At 47.0% G+C, this 23,297-nt stretch overlaps 1 protein-coding gene across 3 annotated transcripts in view; it reads left to right on the forward strand.

Annotated features, from left to right (window-relative positions):
- Positions 1–7,556, forward strand: part of cbarpb (CACN subunit beta associated regulatory protein b) — a 103,900-nt gene extending 96,344 nt beyond the window's left edge. For all 3 annotated transcript variants that reach the window (XM_088425034.1, XM_088425036.1, XM_088425037.1), the window contains 2 exons: positions 4,360–4,540; positions 4,859–7,556. In XM_088425034.1, coding sequence (XP_088281160.1) covers positions 4,360–4,540; positions 4,859–6,323 — 1,646 coding nt within the window. In that variant the 3' untranslated portion in view covers positions 6,324–7,556. The remainder of the gene's footprint in view (positions 1–4,359; positions 4,541–4,858) is intronic.
- The last annotated feature ends 15,741 nt before the right edge of the window (positions 7,557–23,297 follow it).

A 23,297-nucleotide genomic window follows, 5' to 3' on the forward strand; every position in this document is an offset into this window, starting at 1 on the left:
CCTGCTCGGTCATACCCCAACATGTTCGTTCAACGTGCACAGGTCTGCGATTACCCTATATAGCTGCTTGCAGCTCTAGTCAGGGCCCGGGCAGCTTGGTGTTTTCATACATAAAATCCAAAAAATTGTTTTTAGCGCCACCTAGAGTTGAGAAATTCTACTGGGTCCAGGCCCGTTTCACCTGGAGCTAATGAGCGCGGTCAGTATGTCGTCTCAAAGTCCGCTGTCATATAGTTGATGGGAGTCCAATGTAGAACACACCTACTAAAATAGAACCCTTTATGGCTTACCGGACTTGGGGGTGGGTGTGAAGAATAGTCCTCCCTCCGTTAGGAGGCAGTGTTTCAATAAGTACATAGTCTGTTTATATGGTAGGCAGTAGGCATGTTGCAATGACCTTTGATGCTTTGAACCTGTTGGCTTTGTGTTTGATGATTAGGACAGTGTTGTAACGGTTTTGTGATGGCATGCAAAGAGTAAAGACGTGCACCAGACCAGCAATGTGTGGTTTCTTAGTCTTGCCACAATAGCTAAATTTGTCTCTGTCACATTCCACTCAGAGGCATGCTGATGTTGTCGCAGTTTTGATTTTTTTGTGGGTTGTCAGATGTTCCTCATAATTACTCTGAATGATGGTAAGTCCAAAATGATTTATAAACACAAATATTAACACAAAGCCAAGGTTAACATCATTTTTTACATTTCTATTTACTCTGTTTATACGATTTAATTGTAGAGACTGAATAATAGAGACTTGTTTAATACACAAGCTTGGATTGTTTCAAATGGGGCCAATATGTGAAAGTTGGGATCAAAACCTAATATTGATGCGACCCTCTTCCAGACATTTTGCAAAAAATACACCACAGGATGAGTCTTAAATACAAAAGGAAGTTGTATGACTTTCAAGTGCCACGTGTGGAGTGGGCTTTCCAAATAAATGTGTTACAAATCTTGTCAAATTGGCAAAAACAACCAAGCGGAATTCTTACAGGGAGTGTCTGCAGAAGGAAATTGAACCTTGGTGTGCAAATCGTATTAATGACATTAACCTTACCCCAAAGAGTCAAAAACAAGGGAGTCCACCATTCAACATCTGCTTTAATAGAGTTAAATAGTGGTTCAATATTGACCCGGACCAAGTCAGAAAGAAAGTGAGGAAACAGATCCCCAAGATATTTTATGCCTGACTTTGGCCATGTAAAGAGGCCAGGTCTGAACAGTACCACAGGGCAGTGAGGTGTCAATGGAAGGGCCTCCATTTTACTCCAATTCACTTTAGAACTCGACAAACGAGATAACTAGTTAATTATTCTTAGAAGTGCAGGTATGGACCGTTGTGGCTGTGTAACCAGCATTGGGGCATCATCAGCATATAGCAATATCTTATGAACACTCCCAGCAATCTTAAGCCCAGGGAAATTGGAGTCTTTGCAAATAGAAACTGCTAAAGATTCTAACGCTAAAGCAAAGGACTTAAGGGGCAGCCCTGGTGCGTGCGTCAAGAGAGATTGAATGGTTGTGATATGAGCTGGTTTGTTATCACAACGGCGTTGGGGTTATGTTATAAAAGTTTATACCAAGAAATAAATTGATTACCAAAACCATAGCCCTCCAAAGTGTAAAAATAATGATAGGATATGTATAGTATATGCAGTGATCCCTTGCTACTTTCCGCTTTGATTTCCACACCCTCGGTCTTTCACTGAGTTTTTTTTTTTTTTTTTTTTGGGGGGGGGGGGGGGGGGCTGGGCTATACTGTATTGTGGAGACAAGCTGTGATGGTTTCTTGCATGCCAGACAGACAAGGTAACTATAAATGCACTTGCCACAGGCCCTCCTTGGACATGGAATTTCTGCAGTACACATATTTACTAAAGTTTTGAGTTACACGGCACATCCCTGTGGAGTTGTAATCTACTCCCACCCCAACTCCCGCTTTTACACCCACAGGGACTCAGGTCATCAAACGCACCCACAGCAAAGGCACACACATTGTCAGGGCAGCAGGCACACGCACGCACACACATTGTCGAGGCAGAGACTCAATGGAGCAGACGTTCTCCAGACTGTTGGAAATCACTTACCTAGATTTCTTTTAAAATAGAATGGTATTTCAAGTGTAAACTCTCCATTGTTATCATGTTTGATTGTGTACAGATTAGATTTAAAGGGAGAGTATGTAAGATTATAACGTTTTTAATTCAAAAAAGAATATATTAAATGATTGTAAATTTCAAAAACTTGCAAATGAATGTGCTCTTACTGACGAACAGTATGTTTTAAATACACTGCTCACAAAAATTAAAGGAACTCTGTAAAGAAACACATTAGATACATCAGATCTCAATATGAAGTTGGATATCTATACAAATAACGACGGCAGGGCAGTGTCTTAGGAACAAAAGGATGCCAAGTCTTTTAATGGAAACAAAAGTTTTCAGCCTACAGAGGGCTCAATTGTGTAGACACCATAAATCAGAATGAAATGAAGATGTGGCAGGCTAGACCATTTTTTCCAAAACTTAATTTCTGCAACTCAAAATGCTTTTCAGTAACTTGTGTGGCCCCCAAAAGCTTGTATGCATGCTTGACAACGTCGCGGCATGCTCCTAATGAGTGGACGGATGGTTTCTTGTGGCAATTCCTCCCAGATCTGTGTGAGGGCATCCCTGAGCTGTTGTACAGCTTGCGGAGCAACCTGGCAGTGCCTAATGAACCGAAACATAATGTCCCAGAGATGTTCTATTGGGTTTGTCAAGGGATTGTGAAGGCAATTCAATTGTTTCAATTCCTTCATCCTCCAGGTACTGCCTGCATACTCTAGCCACGTGAGACCGGACATTGTCGTGCATTAGGGGGAAAGCAGGACCTACTGCACCAGCGTAGGGTCTGACAATGGGTTCAAGGATTTCATCTCGATACCTTATAGCAGTCAGAGCACCATTTCCTAGGCAGTAGAGGTCTGTGCGTGCCTCCATGGATATGCCTCCCCAGACCATCACTGACTCACCACCAAACCTGTCATTTTGAACGACGTTGCAGGCGGCATAATGTTCTCCTTGTCTTCTTCAGACTCTTTCATGTCTATCACAGGTGCTCAGGGTGAACCTGCTCGCGTCTGTGAAAAGTACAGGGTGCCAGTGACGGAATTGCCAATTCTGGTGTTCTTGAGCAAATGCCAGTTGAGCTCCAGGGGCAGAAATGAATCAACGAGAAACAATTAATGGTATACTACTACATCATAGCAAATAGAACAGCGTCCATAACAATCTGTAACTAACATGGTAAAGAGTAAATGTCGTCTAGAGCTTTCTTGGGGTCGGTGAACTCATGTTTGCCTCCCGCCATTCTGACAAGTACCGCTGGGAACATCAGGGAAAATTGAACTTTCCTATCATGAAGCAGTACCTTACAGTGGCGAAACTCCGCTTGCCTATCAATGACCAGCTTTTGAGGAGTCGGCAAAGATCATTATATGGTTACAGTGCAGCTTCCCTTTTTTTATGTGCACTCTCCACAATCCACTTGCAATCCTGGACCCGTAGAAGCCGAACAAGAATTGCTATCAGGGGCTGGCCGTCCGATTTACACCTCCCTAGGCTCCGGTGCACGTAGTTGACCTGCAGGCCCACAGGAAACTCAAATGTCCAACAACTCCGGGACTGTTGAGTGCATGAAGGACAGGATATCGGAGCCTTCCGGAAAGGCCACAAAACGCAGGTTGTTCCACGGGCTTGTTTTCCAGGTCCTCCATCTTCTTTTGTAAGGTCTCTATGTCTGATTGAGTAGCTGGGGGATTAGCTTCGAGCACCTTATTGGCCTCTTCCCAGAAGTCAAATGTGAGACTCGACATGTCCCTAACGTGTGGCTATATCGGACAACTTTGCATCCACGGTGTTCACTGCGGCCTGACTTGCGCTAAGTTTCCTCTTCTGTGTCTCTGACGTATCTTTAAGAAAGGCATATATTTTTGAAATGTCCTTGGCCATTCGACCCGATGCACTGTATCATGTAACATGCCACTCACGCTTAGTGTCATGTCAGCAGCCTTGGGTGAGCTAGCATTAGCTCCATCTTGACTTTAGGCTAAACATGTGGTCTTTTAAAAGTAAATAAACCGCATGTTCTGCAGAGCTCCCGGACTAGGCAGCCATCTTCACCACTTGCGTCACGTGACTCTATCGCAATACTTAAAAAGTTTTATTTTTCCTCCTCTCCCCGCAGTGGATCCTCCCTGCCATCACACTCGTGCACACATGTTAAGATGTCTTAAGTGATCATAGATATAATCAGAATGTATGGCTTCTGTCTCTTAACTTTGTTACATTTTTCCCCTCTCTGTTTGCTATGATTCAGGCTCGCCAAAGAGAAGGCAATTCCAACGTCAACGGGCCGCCAGTGAGAGCACAGACCAGGGCGACAACGACACACACTACTTTGACCTCATCCAGTACATCGCTCGCTCCCAGGAAATCAACTACTGTCCTGGTCGGCCTGTGCTTTCACCTCCATCTGTGCCACCCCCTTCCCTCGGCAGGTATTTTTAATTCCCTTGCCATTCATCGTGTCCTCTGCTTCACTTTTCAATCATTTTGTCCCAATTGTTCATCGATGATATGCAGGCTCTGTGTTTCAGTTCTTCCTCAGGGTTCCATGCATTTGAACAAGTCACAAAATAATGTGGTAATCAGCTAAGATAAGTGTAATGCCATGCCACAGCAGCCATTGCAAGTCATAAGACTCATTCCTTGCTCAGTGAAAACAGCTGTGTCGTTGATGAATGTGATATTCAGTCATGTTCTGACACTGTCATTTTGCATGTTTCCATTTCCTCCTAACCTGTATGCAACCACAGAGTAGAAGTAGATGTGATGGTGGAGCCCACCTGCAGCCATACTGGACCAGGGGAGATTGGCCTGTCCACTGATCCACAAGATGAAGTGCTTTCCCTGGGGACACGGGAAATTTCTGGCCAACTAGCGCTCCAAGATCCCCAGACACTTTACACAGACATTTGGACATTACGTGCGTCACTGGAACAATATGCTGCCTCCGACCAAAGCAGCAATAATGATAGAAACTCTGTCTGCAGCGATGCTGACAGCCTGTGTACAGAAAGAGAAGAGCTTCCTAGTTGCTTATCCCAGGATTTAGGGGATGAAATTGAAGGTACAGAGGATGAGAAAGAGTTTTTTGTATATATAGATGAGATATTCAGGGAAAAAGGTGGCAAAAACAGGAAACAAGTAAGTACTGAATCTGAGCGAGGCGGGACTGATAGTGAAACGTCTACTCGTAAATTGCTGCAGATGGATAGTGGCTATGCATCAATCGAGGCCCCTTCTCGTGGTCCAGAAGATTTGAGGATGTTTGAAAATAGCAGCCCAAAGGAGAGAACAGCCCATGAGAAAAGGCATCACTTCACCAAGGCAGGACGATCTGGCACAATCGGTGAGAGCTTTGAGTCTTACCTCTATGAGGAAGAGCCAGGCGATGAGCAATTGCTGGGCGCCAGGGGAGGAATTTCCATAGAAACTAGTGTTGCTCCACAGAGCTGGTGTCCATACGGCCAGATGATCATTCCTTTGGAAACTTCACAATCCCCCACTCAACTCACCACTCTCCATCAAAGAGACTTTAGCATTGATGAGAAAACAGATGCACTCTTCCAAGAATTTCTCCGTCATGACCCTCAATTTGACCAGCAGGAGTCATCACTAAAGAAGCACCGTTCCCGAATCCATCTTCGAAAGCAATGGCAGCGGCACAAACAGTGGAGTGATCCTGGTGTCAGACACTTTCATTCCTCTTTTGAGAGACACCGAACTCCACTACGAAGGGGGGACAGTGTTAACTGTCCAATGGATACGAGCTACTATGGCATGCTCCCTCGAATTGTCAGTGCAACAGAAGAGGAGGTAACAGACAGCAACAACCCCGAAACCCCAAAGACAGCAATTACTACTAGCGAGGTCACAGGGGAGGAGAAACAGCAAGGTTCCATCGAAGACCAGATGTCATCACCACATCTTCGACCATCTCTAGCTGAGAAAGAGGAACGGCAGAGCGAGCTTTCAGAAATTCAAGAGGACAGCAAACCACCTGGATGCTCCTTAGAAACATTAGACGAGCGGTCACCCGTTCAGCCACCCAACTCCTCAGGCTACGGCCCACAAACCGTTACGGCAGAGCTAACAGACAAACTGACTGCTAACTTAGACGATAGGCTATATACAGGCTTTCAAAGGGATAAGGACACAGTGACTGAGTGTTTGATGGTGACAGCTACTCATGCGTCTCCAGATCACAGTCCAGTGTAGCTCCACTTGTAGCTACTGATACACTCATGGCTCACTTTGTATGATTCATAATGGCTTTGAAATTAAATGAACAAACCAGGCGGTACAGTTCGGTTTTATTTTCTTTGGTAAATGTTTGGAACATTAATCCCTTACCTGAACAAACATGTTGACAAATGTGACAATGTTAGCCACAATTAAAAAGTCTGGTGCAGCATGCTTATGCATAGTTTTTAGATCACATTTTTCTGTTGTTTTTTTGTTTTGTTGTTGTTTTGTTTTTCTGTTGTTAGACAGAAGTGACAAGCAACTGAAAGTGGCATGTGTAACTCCAAAACCTATTACTATAAAAAAAAATTCACACCCTCTTTCATTTTTGTGTTTTTTAAATTCCCTTTACATATTTTGAGGATAGAAATGTACAAAATTGGAGCATCAAGATGAATCAAACTGTATCGCTTGGTGGTAATTAAGGGTCTGTCAATTTTTAGATCACTTATGAAATCATTTGTAGGCAAACGTAATGACGCAGTTGAGCATTAATTTTTGTTTTCTTTTCCTGTCTTCTAGTAAATAATGTTATTTTATGCGATGGTGTAGCTGTTAAGCTAAGTGGAAATTGGTGGTAAAACTGTAGACTAATCTAAAGCGAAATACTATTAATACTATTATTACATTTCATCACAATTTATGCATTTTTATGTCACAGTAGAAGTCGTTTCAAGCCAACTGTTTAATATATGTGTTATATAGGTCAAAATACAGAATATCTTCCAGCATGCACCGAAACCCGCTAATGGTTTCAGGTGAAGCTAGTTACTTGGATCACTAGTTTGCCTAATCAACAGTTGAGAGTCTGGACTCTCATATTCTTGGACTGGGTTTGTACTTTTCTCTATGTAAACAGAGAACACTGACACTTTCCGTTGGTAGATAGAAGGGATGGGACGAGTTCTTGTATTGCGACATTAGAATGCTACAAGAGTTCATGTGTCTGCACAGCACAAGATCTATTTACAGTGTTCTTTCATTTTCACATTTAGTAGGGACCAAACCCCCTCGTGAAAAGTGAAATCCACAACCAATAAAGACAGGAGTGAATCACAAATCCTGATATCACGCTGGGAATGTCTTGTAGGTGTGCCCGTGAGCTGACTGACATTGCCTTTCTCCTCTTCACACACAAGTGACAAGTGGTCGGAGTAATATGGGCAGGACAAAACAAACTGTAATAAATTGGAATTTTGAGTTAAATTCTGTTTCCGTGTTCATGTTTGGTCAGCTAAGGGCTCCACTCGAGGTTGACTTCAGAGAAATGCCCATGGCATGTGCAATTACAGTCAACTCGTCTGTTTGGCATGCAGGAAACCTTCAGTGCACCTCTCTGAAATTTTTTGAAATAAAAAAAATAAAATAAAAATGACATTTTGTTATATTTTAATTAAAAAAAAACGTGAAGCACTGAGGGGTGAAAGATGAAGTGTGAAGTTGCAAGCTTATACTGTAATTTTGGTTGTTTTGAGCTTGTTGGGCCAGAAGTGCAAATGGAGTACTGCATGACAGTATAACGTGCTATCAGTGCAGTAAGAAGGCACACTTAAAAATAAATGTTACCATACCAAATATTGTATTGGACACTGATTTTACGGTAAAGTTGTTCGCTTGCAACTTTCTGTGGCATAACTGCCGACGCGACTATCTATTGCTATTCAATAGACTATCTTTAAAGTTGTTCCTGACAAAGACCACAACAAATGTTATTACGACTGTGTTAAATCACTAATTATGGACAGTTAATCTTGACAACTACGCTTATATTGTACAATATTGTATGGTGCCCGTTGCCATTGTTTAACTGTGCCTTGAGATAGCATTATAGCAGCCCTTACATAAATATGTGCTACCTAGCAGCACTTAACTGCCCCATAGAAGCCGACGAGACCAGTTGAATGACTTTTCATAGGCTGTTTAGTAGATGTATTAGATGTTTCTGTACATTCTGATGCTAGCAGCCTGACACAGTTGCTGTTCCTACTGTGATCTCTTTTATACAAACCAGGGTGACTCAGATATGCGAACTCAGCTGGTGACTGCTCCTCTGTGGTTCTGTCGAACTTCATTTCACAGACTAAAATTTATGAGGAGAACTTTGTCAAAATCTCACTGAAGTTTCTAGGAGAGTGGTGAGCTGCTAACGTTTGAATTGAGTTTTTTTTTTTTTTAAGTAGATAAAAAAAACTAAATAAATGCAATTCCTGAAGAAATTGCATGTGAATGCGTAATGGCTGAATTTACAAGCGTTGAATGAACTATGACTGAATGATTTGGAATGAGAATGAATGTCTGAATGGCTTGAATTGGTGAAAAATGTAATGTATGTAATATTACAAATGAAACATTGAAAAAAATCATACAACATTTGTAAAATATTGAAAATTATGATTTTTTTTAAATACCTAAATGGTATAAAATGAATTACTATAATGATTTTTTGTGAATTGTTGGAATGTTGGGAATGTTTAGGCAAATTAAATGAGCTAAATGTTGTTAATTTGAAATGGGCAAACTTTAAATGTGAACTGTCATTGGCCCAATGTAAGTCAATGAGACTTGTTGGGGTGGAAAATCGGAAATAGTAAGAAAATGATAAATATTTGGAATGAGAAAAATACAAGCCCCTCTGACATGAATAATTGGAATAATATGAAATTTGAATGGCATGAAATGAGAAAAAAAGGCAGTATAAGTTTGATATTAATAATGAAGAAAATAGTGATGTGTGATGGAAATATTTTAGCTGCACCTATTATTGCAGCAGCATTTGAAAAATTAGCGCATAACAAAAGTGAGTCCTCCTGTTTGTTTACATTTGGACGCTAGTTTGTTAGTATTCTTACTGTCTGCTTAGTAAATGGACTTTCACTTATATAGCACTTTTCTATCTTAGGTACTCAAAGCGCTTTACACTAACTAGTCATTTACCTACTGATGACGCAGCATCAGGAGCAACTGGGGGTTGAATGTCTTGCTCAAGGACACTTAGACATGGTCTTGATGGTTGGGGGATCGAACCCACGGCCTTTTGGCTGGGAGACGACCACTCTACCACCGAGCCATGTCGCCCCCAAGTAGTAGAAGTGTGTCGTTTGGAAAGTTTAATGGATTTTCTCTCAGATTCTGCTTTTCTGCTGTTATTCATGAGTACTAACTAAATATATTTTTGTACATGCTTTGAATGTGAAAACACTAGTTTTCAAACAACACAGGACTTAAGAAAAGAATGTGTCACGTCGGGGCATGGCGGTTCGAAGAGGCGCAGGATGTGGGAAAGGCGGAACCAATAAAAATGCAGGACTAACTGGGGAAAGGCTCGAGGGAAGGGGATTTATTAACAAAGGCAGGGTGAAAGAATCGAAAAATACAAAGTACAAACCAAAAACGTTAAACTGAAGCTGGCTGGGGGCGACAAGGAACGGGAGGCAGCACAGGAAGGAGGGCAACGTGAGGCACGACGGCGAGGGGAAGACATACAAAGACCCGACAAGGAATGAGGCAAAACACTGGGGCTTAAATACTAACAGAACTAATGAAAACGCGAGACACCTGGGAACAAGGGGCGAGGTAGCTGACAGGAGGACACACACGGGCGACAGGTGAGGTTGATTAAGGTAATGACATGCGGGGGAAAACACAGTGAACCTATAACTAAAACTAAACAACTCAAAACCCACAACAAAACACAGACAGATCATGACATAGCCCCTCCCTCAAGGGGCGGATCCCAGACGACCCCAAACCAAAACAACCCAAAAACAAAGAACCAAAGCAGGGTGGGCGGAAGGGGGCCCGGAGGAGAGATCAAACAAAACACGAAACCAACTGAAAGTGTCCAAGAAAAACCAGAGGCGCAAACAGAGCGCCAGGTTCCGCAGCCCGGCGCGAGAGTCCGGAGGGCGCCCGGGACGCCAGAGGAGGCGGGCCCGGCGACGAGAGTCCGGAGGCCGCCCGGGACGCCAGGGGAGGCGGGCCCGGCGACGAGAGTCCGGAGGGCGTCCTTGACGCCAGGGGAGGCGGGCCCGGCGACGAGAGTCCGGAGGGCGTCCTTGACGCCAGATGAGGCGGACGCTGGCAGAGGAGGACCCGGGATGCGTCAGCTGGTCGCCGACGGGCGGAGACCCGGGATGCGTCAGCTGGTCGCCGACGGGCGGAGACCCGGGATGCGTCGGCTGGTCGCCGACGGGCGGAGACCCGGGATGCGACGGCTGGTCGCCGACGGGCGGAGACCCGGGATGCGTCGGCTGGTCGCCGACGGGAAGAGACCCGGGATGCGTCGGCTGGTCGCCGACGGGCAGAGACCCGGGATGCGTCGGCAGGGCACCGACGGGCGGAGACCCGGGATGAGCCGGCTGGGCGAGAGGCAATCTTTGGAGGCCGACTGACCGCAGTGGTGAAGGCAGGAGAGGCTGCGGCAGAGGCGGGACATGCGGTGTTGGAGGCTCCCGCAGCGGCTTTGACATCCTTGACTGCTGGGGACGGACCAGAGATGTTAATGAAGGTAAAGGACTGACCTGGACGGAGGGAGTGTCCTGATTGGAGATGGGCAGCGGTGTTGGGGCTGGCAGTTGCGGCTCGGCCAGCGGCTCGGCGGACACCTGCGGCTCGGAGGGCACCTGCAGCGGCTCGGAGGGCACCTGCAGCGGCTCGGAGGGCACCTGCAGCGGCTCGGAGGGCGCCTGCAGCGGCTCGGAGGGCACCTGCAGCGGCTCGGAGGGCTTGTGGCTCTGGAGAGCATGGCTGCACCGGCCTGACGTGAGACTCGGAGGGCTCGCGCAGCCTGGGGAACTCGGAGGGCTCGCGCAGCCTGGGGAACTCGGAAGGCTCGCGCAGCATGGGGAACTCGGAGGGCTCGCGCAGCCTGGGGAACTCGGAGGGCTCGCGCAGCCTGGGGAACTCGGAGGGCTCGGAAGCGGGCTGCGGCAGCGGCGCGACGTGGAAACCGGGGGGCGCCGGCTGCGGCGCGACTTGAGGCTCGGGGGGCGCCGGCTGCGGCGCGACTTGAGGCTCGGGGGGCGTCGGCTGCGGCGCGACTTGAGGCTCGGGGGGCGCCAGCTGCGGCGCGGCGAGAGGCTCGGAAGACGCCGACTGCGGCGCGGCGAGAGGCACGGAAGACGCCGACTGCGGCATGGCGAGAGGCCCTGAAGACGCCGACTGCGGCGTGGCGAGAGGCCCTGAAGACGCCGACTGCGGCGTGGCGAGAGGCCCTGAAGACGCCGACTGCGGCGTGGCGAGAGGCCCTGAAGACGCCGACTGCGGCGTGGCGAGAGGCTCTGAAGACGCCGACTGCGGCGTGGCGAGAGGCTCTGAAGACGCCGACTGCGGCGTGGCGAGAGGCTCGGAAGACGCCGACTGCGGCGTGGCAAGAGGCTCTGAAGACGCCGACTGCGGCGTGGCGATAGTCTCTGAAGACGCCGACTGCGGCGTGGCGAGAGGCTCGGAAGACGCCGACTGCGGCGTGGCAAGAGGCTCTGAAGACGCCGACTGCGGCGTGGCGATAGTCTCTGAAGACGCCGACTGCGGCGTGGCGAGAGGCTCGGAAGACGCCGACTGCGGCGTGGCGAGAGGCTCGGAAGACGCCGACTGCGGCGTGGCGAGAGGCTCGGAAGACGCCGACTGCGGCGTGGCAAGAGGCCCTGAAGACGCCGACTGCGGCGTGACAAGAGGCTCTGAAGACGCCGACTGCGGCGTGGCGAGAGGCTCTGAAGACGCCGACTGCGGCGTGGCGAGAGGCTCTGAAGACGCCGACTGCGGCGCGGCGGGAGGCTCGGAGGACGCCGACTGCGCCGCGGTGAGAGGCTCCGAGGACGCCGATTGCGGCGTGGCGAGAGGCTCCGGGGACGCCGACTGCGGCGCGACGTGAGGCTCCAGTCCCGGAGTCACCAGTGGCGGGACCACAGGGTCCGGAAAGTGGGCGCTCGGTTGCCGCGGAGGCAAGACGGGGGTGCACCGTCGCCGCGGAGCGGGGACGGGGGCACACAGTCGCCGCGGAGCCAGGACAGGGACCTCCAGCTTGCCTGGCTGGGGACTGTGGACTGGGTCACTAGCCACATCAGCCTGCCGCCAGGGAGCTTGGGGAACACGAGCGCAAGGGGGAGACGTGACCGGGACAGGCGGGAGTGTGCGTGGAGGGTGTGACTCGGGATGAGGTGAAGGCGAAGAAACACGAGGTGGTGTGAGGACTGCTAAGGGATGGAGTGACTCTTGACTAGGGTGTGCCGGGATAGGTGCTCCGTGCTTAGAGGACGAGGAAGAAGACTGGCGACCTTTACTAGGGCGCCCCCGTCGGCCGCCACGGGATGGGCAGAAGGCCAAACGGGTGCCCCAGTAAAGGTCGCGGTTAATGGGAGGCTCGAAATCTAAATCGTCTAAATCAGACTCTGAGTCACTAATGTAAATTGGTGGAATGGAGTTTGGAAAAAGAAAATCATTATCAAAATCAAAATTGTCGAAGGAAAAAGGATTGGGATAAACAAATTCAGAACCGGACTCTGAGCGAAGTTTAATGAAGGGAGAACCATCCTCTACGTCAGAAAGATCTGAATCAATGGCGTAGTGAGGAGGGCTAATAGGCAGTGGGAGGGGCTCGGGTGGAAACGAGGGCGGTGAGTAATCGTCAGTGTCGGAAAAGTCAGAATCGCGAAAGACGTGGGGAGGAAAAATAGTGGGGTAAGGGAGTTCGGAAGCGCAGGTGTAGGGCGCGGAGGAGAGGCGTGAGGAGGGCGTGTAAGGGGTGGCGTTGGAGGAGCGTTTGGACGGAGAGTACAACGGGGAATAAGTGAAAGAGCTTACGCGGGGAGCACGCAGTTGGCTGGCAGGCTGAGGGCGTTCGCGGGTGGCGCGACGGCGGCAGACCTTCCTGCTGGTTCCTGGTTTGGTCGGGTCTTTCTGTCACGTCGGGGCATGGCGGTTCGAAGAGGCGCAGGATGTGGGAAAGGCGGAACCAATAAAAATGCAGGACTAACTGGGGAAAGGCTCGAGGGAAGGTGATTTATTAACAAAGGCGGGGTGAAAGAATCGAAAAATACAAAGTACAAACCAAAAACGTTAAACTGAAGCTGGCTGGGGGCGACAAGGAACGGGAGGCAGCACAGGAAGGAGGGCAACGTGAGGCACGACGGCGAGGGGAAGACATACAAAGACCTGACAAGGAATGAGGCAAAACACTGGGGCTTAAATACTAACAGAACTAATGAAAACGCGAGACACCTGGGAACAAGGGGCGAGGTAGCTGACAGGAGGACACACACGGGCGACAGGTGAGGTTGATTAAGGGAATGACACGCGGGGGAAAACACAGTGAACCTATAACTAAAACTAAACAACTCAAAACCCACAACAAAACACAGACAGATCATGACAGAATGTAGGGGAGAGTGGGGTAAGATGAGCCAAATTTTACTTATTTCCAAAAAAAATAGAATTGTACCTCCACTTGCCCCAGGTTTGGGGTAAGATGACCCACATCCAGGGGTAGGTTGAGCCATAATGTGTAAACTAACCGACAAAATTGTTGTTTGTTTTTTTAAAGTGAACCTGTGCATTTTTTGTAACAGTTTTAAACTAAGAACAACACATTACCAACAAAAACCTGCTGTTTCAGTACTACATTGCAACTCAAAAGAACTACTCAATATTCCAACTGTCCAGGTTGCAGTGAAATATGAATTGTTGGTCCCATCTTGCAGTTCCTCCAGCTTTTTAAGGTCGGGGCAGCTTCTTCAGCATATTACTCCGTAGGAATGATGCCTCATCATTCTCCTTGAAAGCATAAGTGGGTTTCTTATTGCCAGTGACCCCTGAGATTCTAGGAATCGGGCACTAACTTCATTCTTCTCAAGGCTGTTGACTAAGCCAATGTAATGATGGTTCCTGCTTTTAGATGTAAATTTTACAATTACAAAGTTTTCAACCTGCAGATCTGAATCATCTGGTTCACTTTCGTAGCCGGAACTCTCAGTAGTGTCTTCTAATGGAACTGCAATATCACTCTCCTCAGAACTGCGTTCTGCTATTTTCATCTGAGCTTTTTTCCTCTTCAGCACTCTTTGGTCTTTGATGGATCTGTTCATTTTGTTTTTTAGTTTGCTTTTCCACTCTTCATGGGCACATTGGATTGCCAGCTTTTCAGGTGTATCAGGATTTTTTTCTTCACCCGCTTTCCGTTTGTTTGTTTTCAGGGCTGCTGTTTTTTGGGTAAAGGTAAAATTTCAGTTGGAGACACATAGGATCCAGGATCCTTGAGGTGTGAATCCGGAGGAAAAAAAACAATGTTGCAGAGCTTCATGCAGGTAGCTCAGCAGTACTATTGGAGGATGAAACCATGGATGTTAAACCTTTCTCTGTCCAGTTGTTAGGGGTTGCAATGTTATTTCTTGTAGCCAATTCTAAAGCCAGTTCACATTTCTTTGGAGTAATGCCATGAAACTGCTCTGCAAGCTTCTTGATTTGGTCTGCAAGCTCTTTCTTGATCTCCTCTGAGAAGATTCTTTTTGCTTGTGCCTTTCCACCGTATCCAACTCTTTTTATTTCCTTTACAGCTCTCTTTTTCATGTACATTATCAATGTTGACCTGTCAATATTTCTTTTATTTGCCACTGATCTGATGGACTTTCCACTTTTGACTTCATTGACTGCTCTCTCCAGTTCTTCCAAGGGCGTGTGTGTTTACATCCGCGAAGCCAGGATGCCACTGTATTATACAAACACTGCTCACCTCTGGCGGAATTCTTGATCGCGAAGTGTTGCCCCTTCTACTTGCCAAGGGAGATAAGTTCAATACTGCTGGTCGCTACCTATATCCCCCCCAACTAACAACAGCAACAGAAGTGCGGCACTGAACGAACTGTACCAGGCTATCAGTGAACAACAAAAAGCGCAACCAGACGGCTTCATCATCCTCGCAGGGGATTTCAACCATGCTGATCTAAAAACTGTTCTCCCGATGTTTCATCAACAAATCCACTTTGCGACAAGAGGACATAACATTTTGGACTGTGTTTACACTCAGCACGAAGGAGCGTACAAAGCCCCCCCCCCCCCCCCCCCCACCACACACACACACACACACACACACACACACACATCGGTGCCTCTGACCACCTCACTATTATGCTAATGCCTGCATACAGACTAAGAGTGAAAGTCATCAAACTTGCACTGAAAGAAGTAAGGGTGTGGTCACAGGAGGCGACCTCAGCCCTACAGGACTGCTTTGAGTCAACAGACTGGGACATTTTTAAGGAAGCAGCCACCTACAACGGCATCACAGATATTGAGGAGTACACAGACACGGTGACCTCCTACATCACCAAATGCATGGACGACGTGACCCACATCAAGAGGATCACCACACGGGCCAACCAGAAGCCATGGCTAATAGGAGATGTCCACAGGCTGTTGAGGGCCAGAGACGAGGCCTTCAAAGCTGGGAAGAAATCAGCCCTGAGAACAGCGAGAGCCAACCTGTCCCGTGGCATCAGGAAAGCCAAACTAGAATACACAAACAAGATAACTTCTCACTTCAAGGACAGCAAGAATGCACACAGCCTATGGCAGGGCATTCAGGCTATCACAGACTACAAACCTGCACCTCAAAGCTGTGAGAGCGACATCACTCTGCTCAACAACCTAAACAGTTTCTTTGCACGCTTTGAGGAACAGAACACCACCTGCCCACAGAAAACACCACCACCTCCGCACGACCAGCCTCTGTGCCTGTCTGCTGCCAGCGTGAGGAGGACACTCTCCGCCATCAACACCCGGAAAGCAGCAGGTCCAGACAACATCCCTGGCAGGGTGCTGAAAGACTGTGCAGAGGAGCTGAAAGATGTTTTTACAGACATCTTTAACACCTCCCTGAGGCAAGCCATTGTGCCATCAAGCTTCAAAGCTGCCACCATCATACCTGTGCCAAAGAAATCCTCCCCATCCTGCTTCAACGATTATCGTCCGGTGGCACTGACACCCATCATCATGAAGTGCTTTGAACCACTAGTCCTGTCACACATAAAATCCATCATGCCCCCCAGGCTGGACCCGCATCAGTTCGCCTACAGGGCAAAGCGATCCACAGACGACGCAATCTGCTCTGCCCTCCACCCGGCACTCACCCACCTGGACAAGAAAGACTCATATGTGAGAATGCTGTTCATAGACTTCAGCTCAGCGTTCAACACCATAATACCCCAACAACTCACCTGCAAACTGGACAAACTGGGCCTCAGCACCTCACTCTGCAACTGGCTGCTGGATTTCCTCAGCCAGAGGCCTCAGGTGGTGCGAATTGGCAACAACATCTCAGGCAGGATCACCCTGAGCAAGGGGGCCCCACAAGGCTGTGTGCTCAGCCCTCTCCTCTTCACCCTACTGACACACGACTGCACAGCAACCCAGAGCTCCAACCACCTCGTGAAGTTTGCTGACGACACAACACTGGTGGGTCTCATCTCCAACGGCGACGAGACCCACTACAGGAAAGAAGTGGAGCTTCTGACCGGATGGTGTAAAGACAACAACCTCCTGCTAAACATCAGCAAGACCAAAGAGATGGTCGTCAGCTTCCAGAGAGGCCGCACCCAACACCCCCCACTGACCATCGATGGTGCTGCAGTGGAGAGGGTGAGCAGCACCAAGTTCCTGGGGGTGCACATCAGCGATGACCTCTCCTGGACCACCAACACTGCATCTCTGGCCAAGAAAGCACAGCGGCGTCTCTACTTCCTGCGCAAACTGAAGCGGGCAAGTGCCGCGCCACCCATCATGACCACATTCTACAGAGGAACCATCGAAAGCGTCCTCACCAGCTGTATCACCGTGTGGGGCGGGAGCTGCACCGACTACAACAGGAAGGCTCTACAACGCATCGTGAGGACAGCTGAGAGGATTGTTGGTACTCCACTCCCCTCCCTGCAAGACCTGTACACCACCTACCTCGGCCGCAAAGCCGTCACGATTGTCACCGATACAAGCCACCCTGCACACAGTCTGTTCAGCCTCCTGCCCTCCGGAAAGAGGTACAGGAGCCTCCGCTCCCGCACCACCCGACTCAGGATCAGCTTCATCCACCAGGCCGTGAGACTGCTGAACTCCCCCCCCCCCCCCCCCCCCACCCGTGAAACTGCTGAACTCTCTCTCTCTCCACTCCTCTCTCTCACATTCAGCCCCAGCCAGAAGAAACACCTAGCTGGCCCCCCACCTAAACTCAAACTTTACTCATGCACTTGCAAAATTTGCACAGACTTGCTGCTGCCATATTTATTTATAATTATACTTCTATTGCACTAGCGATTACACTTAGAACTAAAACAACTACCTCAAATGCACACAACTGGGACAACCACAGCCACAGTTGTCCTGCTTTGTCTCGTAGTGTTGGATTGTCCTGTCATATGCTGCTACCTATGTCTTGTCTTGGGGTAGTCTTGCCATACCTGGTTTTTCGTATTTAATTTTTAGTTTTAGTTGTTAGTTTAGCAACACTAGGCAAAGTAGATCAAACATACTGCACTTTACATTACTATAGATAAGTATCTAGCTTTTAGGTTTGTCTCATCTTGCGCACCTGCACTTTGTTATTGTACATGTAAAACGCAGAGAATAGTGAGAAACGCAATTTTGATTCCTTTGTATGTTAAGCACATGTGAAGAAATTGACAATAAACTTGACTTTGACTTGACTTTGACTTTGACTTTGACTCGAATTGTCCTTCCATATCCGTGTGCAGAGTCTCCATCACACCATGTTCCAAAACATAATTCTGGAACAGACATTCTGCGACAGTAGTAGCTTTTTGATCACCGATAGCATACAGGTTGTCAAATTTAGTAAAATAGTCTTCCACCACCAAAACGTACCGGTTACCCCTGGACGCAAGTGGAAACTCCAGTATGTCTGCGGCGACACGTTGGAACGATCTCTCAACATGCGATGGCCTCATTGGGGCACGTTGTTGAGGGACTGGGGACTTCCTTCTTTGACACGCATCGCACTGGTCACACCAGGCCCGGATGTCACAATGCATGGTAGGCCAATAGCACACGCTGCGCGCACATGCCAAAACCTGGTCGTAGGCAAGGTGGCGCGGTCAGCGGCGTGCAATGGCGCTGTGACAGGACCTCGGGAACCAGCGAAGTGGGGACAAGCAACTGTGTTGTCAGGCCAACATCAGACAACTGGACCACCTTGCACACTAGTCCATCGACTAAAACAAGCCGATGGAACTCCCACCACAGTCTTTTCAAACCATGGCTAGCTGTCCTTAGGCCCCACCCAAAGGGTCTTTGCCGCTCTGCCAGCCAGACCGAGACCTGACTGATATCTGGATCCATCTGTTGCAACTCCTTAACATTGGAACCCTGCTGAAAAGAGTGTAGCTGAAATCTTGCTCCGCCGTAGCCTAGGGGGCCGTCTCTGGGGTCTCATCAGTGCAGACCGAACTAAGAGTATCAGCAGCCACAGTTTCGGTGCCCATGTGCCCGCCACCCCTGGCTGGTAGACAGGTGTCGACCTCCCCCAATCCGGGGCCCTAGAGGCGGTGGGGGCCATGCTGGCACAGGACACGGATGGTCAGGAAAGAGTGGTAGCATATGCCAGCCGTGCCCTTACGGCCGCTGAGCAGCGGTGGTCCACCTTTGACATAGACCTGTGGGCGATAGTCTGAGGGGTGTGTGATTTTAGACACTACCTGGGTCTTTGTTCTTTTACCATTGTTACTGATCACAAGCCTTTGGTGGGTCTTTGACGTCTTCCCATTGACATTGACCGCACCAGGCACCGGAGCCGTTGGCCCCTCGAACTTGACCCATATGACTGGATCTTTGAACACAAGTGGACGCAACATACAAACGCTGATGCTCTTTCTCGCAGACCCATTTCCGGCATTGTTTCCCACATGTTTGCATGACAACAGCCTCTGCTTTTCTCACCCTAATATATTATTTACCGATGTGAAATGGTGTTGAGTTTCTCATCTGATTCCTAATATATATATACAGTGCAAGCTTGTCGATTGAGACCTATTTTGAAAAATTCAACTGGCAAAAAAATGGAAATAAATTCAGTTTGAAATGACCGAAAATTACATTTTGACTGCAAATTGATTCATACTTACCTATAAATGCCTGCAGATGATGACAAAACAACACATACAGTGGGCCCCCGGGTTACAGCTTCCCTGGTTTACGTATTTTTCATGTTACGATGTGGATTACTGAGTTTTTTCTTCCCGTATTTTCCCCGCTTTGCGAAGAAAACAACTGTCATGACCCTAGGGGGTTGTCTACAGATGGAGACAAATCAACACAAATACAGTCAACCCCTCTGTGGCTGTGGAGAGAGAAGTCTGGGTTTCCCTCCTAAAGCTACTGCCTCCGTGACCAGACCCCAAATGAGCAGTAGAAAATGAATGGATGGCAGGACAGTACGGAATGGTCAAGCAGCTTGAATGAAATGCTATCGGGCATCAGACACAGATAGTGAAATGAAAAAAAAAAAACAAACATTGGCAATTACATAGCCTCTAAACTAATCCTTGTGCTTCTGCGCATTGTTTAAGGATGATGGAAACGCGTATGAGAAACAAGAATTCCTGAGCAATAAAACGTGTGAAGAGGGAAGCCAGTCTTGGTCGTTATCCACGTCATCAGAGCATAGCACCCACATGCAGCAAAACAAAATGCCTTTCATTGGTCTGCTGCTTCATCTTTTTATTTATTTATTTATTTTTGGTGCAGCGACGTCTACACACGTGCGACCCACCATAACCCTTCTCCTCAATGCTTTATGGAAAAGGTACATCAGAGCAACCCCCATCAGTTGCCTGCCTGCCAAACCGGCAGCTTGAAATTGCGCATTAGGAACAAGTTAATGTCTTTGGGTTGTCATAGCAACAGGGTGAGTCATTCTGCTGCAGTCAGCTAAGACACACTCACGATAACGGTGTTTTACCTCTCTGTTTTATTTTTCACTCACCAACCCATTGCTATTCCTTTGCCAAGATGTTGTTGTCTTTTAAACAGTGTAAATTTGCTCGCTACAGTTCTGGTGTAGATGGGCAGGGTGATAATGAAGCTCTCACTTTGATTGCATATTATGGTTCTCGTTAATAAGCAAACCCACAGCTGAGAGCCCCATTGTGATGAAGGGGTTTTTTGGGTTAGAGACTCTAAAATCACCACACACATCAATGAGATCCCTCCCTTAATGCTACAATCTCTGGTTTTCTAATAAATCCCTTTGCCTTATTTTGAGGATTATTGTATGCTTATTGATCAATATTTACCAATATATTGATCAGTAGCTCGGCTGTTTGGTGGGTTAGAGACTCCAAAATCACCACACGCATCAGTGAGATCCCTCCCTTCATGCTACAATCTCTAGTTTTCTAATAAATCTTTGTGCCTTATTTTAAGGATTGTTTTATGCTTATTGATCAATATTTACCAATATATTGATCAATAGCTCTGCTGTTGATTAGAGACCTTAAAATCACCACACATATCTGTCACATCCCTTCCTTCATGCTACAATCCCTGGTTTTCTAATTATTCCCTTTGCCAAATTTTAAGGATGTTTTTATGCTTATTGATCAATATTTAACAATATATTGATCAATAACCATAAAAAAATCCTTTGTATCCAATATATTTATCAATATATTGATCAATAGCTCGGCTGTTTGTTGGGTTAGAGACTCCAAAATCACCACACACATCAGTGAGATCAATCTCTTCATGCTACAATCTCAAGAGCAGTTGACCCGAAAGAACTGATGAGCAGCAACATAAATGATAATGTGAATGCTTATGTGGACATGATCTTTTTATGATGCTAAAATGGAACTGATAAAGACAAAACCAAAGATCAAACTTTGAAAAACAATGTCAAATCAGCAGAATTGTTCAACCGATATGACAGATTACTGACATGAAATGCTCAGATTCATGCAGGGCTTCTTGGAATTGAAAAGTGTCATTAAAGAGCTTGTGAGGTGATGTACTGGCCGAGGATGAATCAAGACATTGCAAACGAAGTGTCTGATTGCTCCATATGTCTATGATATAAATCAAGCAATCCAGTTGAACCACTCAAACCGCACCTGGTGCACAACAGACCATACCAAAAAGTGGGTGCTGACCTGTTTGAATGTGCTGGAAAAGACTACATTGTTGTGACCGATTACGACTCGTTGTATCCAGAGGTTAGAAGATTGACCACCACTACAGCAAAGGCAGTAATAACAGTCATGAAAGTCATCTTTGCGAGACACATGGTGCCAAGTGAGGTCTTCTCAGATAATGGACTGCAATTTTCCAGTGAAAGCTTCTCACGCTTTGCGGAGGAATGGAACTTTGTCACACAACATCAAGTCTGCATTACCCGCAGTCAAACGGACTGGTTGAAAAATCAGTTGAGACTGTGGAGAGACCGCTGTACAAAGCTAAGGAAAGTGGAACAGATTACTACCAAAGCCTGCCTGTGTCCCGTACAATGCCACTAAAGTGTGGTATGTCACCTGTAAGACAACTCATGGGACGCAGACTGAGGTCAAACCTGCCTATTCAGGAAAAACTGCTGAGAACAAAGGAGGGAGGAAAGGTGAAGAAGTACAAAGAACAGCAGAAAGCAAAACAAAAGTTTTACAACGACAGAAGAACACTAAACTTACCTGAACTGCATACGGGCGACAAGGAGAGACTCAAAGGCAAAACCAACACCTGGTCACAGAAAGCAACAGTCCTGGAGGAAATTGAACCAAGATCATACAACATTCAGACAGAAGATGGCACTGTGCTGAGAAGAAATTGCCGTGACATCAAGGGACGAGCCAAAGTGAGTGGACATTCAAAGAATCAATCATCTGAGCCAACAGTTCAAAAGGGAGTTCAAATCCTGCTTTGAGTCTAGAACAACCCCTCAGAAGATCTTCAAGTATTAAAAGACCACCCAAGAGATTGATTGAACAGATGTAAAATAATAGATAAAAGTCAGGATGAGGTAACATGTTTGAGAAAAAGTTTTACATAGTTTGGGGACTTTCAAAGTAAAGTAAGTAAATTACAACAGGATAACTGAAATGTTAAAGTTCATAAGGTTTAAATGTGCACAAGTTATTAGTTCAAAAGCATTATACTTTTACTTAAAGAAGGGAGATGTAATGATATGAACCACTTGAATGGAGTAATTCCCTAGGAGCCCAACAGATGCCGCATGTATCTAAAGAAGCCCAGCGTCGCAACATGTAGAGAGTCTGCAGAAGAACATTTAACCGGCAGTAAGGAGCATGTTATGAATGTATGCCTGTAATTAATGTGGAGTCTGTTTGAAGATGAAGTTCGTTCTCTTCAAGTATGTGTTTATTAAAGAACCCACTACACAAACAAAACAGACACAGCAAAACGCGCTAAACTTTGTATATAAGAAGTGTGTCTGTCAACAGGACGCAACCGCTGAAACGAACCAAATCACACAGTTGCTTCACTGCCTTGTAAGCGTGTTCACTCCCAACATTCCAAAAATTCTCACATTGCAGATATTTTTTCTATAATCCCATATTTTTCAAACCAATACAACATTCATTCCCAATGAAGAACACTCCTATTCGTAGTCAATTCGAATTGTATCTATGTCTATCCCAATGGGAGACAGTCCCATTCGTTGTCAATTCAAATTTTATCGGTGATTCTTCGAAGGGCTGCTTGTTACAGTGGTTAACGTCCAGGCCCAACATGTGAAGTGTCCGTGGTTTGAACCCTGACAGGGGTCACGTTTTCTTCATTTCTCAGATAAACATTTATTTTTCTATTTTGATACTTCCAATTAATTCTACATATTCACGTGAGGACCACATATTTGTCTTATTTCAATGTTTTATCCTTCTCCCACAAATGCCCATTTTCTATTCCAAAAAGGCCCCTATGACTTACATTGGGCAAATTGAC

Source organism: Hippichthys cyanospilos, chromosome 10 (assembly GCF_059441005.1).
Source record: "Hippichthys cyanospilos isolate Australia breed blue-spotted pipefish chromosome 10, RoL_Hcya_1.0, whole genome shotgun sequence".
NCBI classification, from domain to species: Eukaryota; Metazoa; Chordata; class Actinopteri; order Syngnathiformes; family Syngnathidae; genus Hippichthys; species Hippichthys cyanospilos.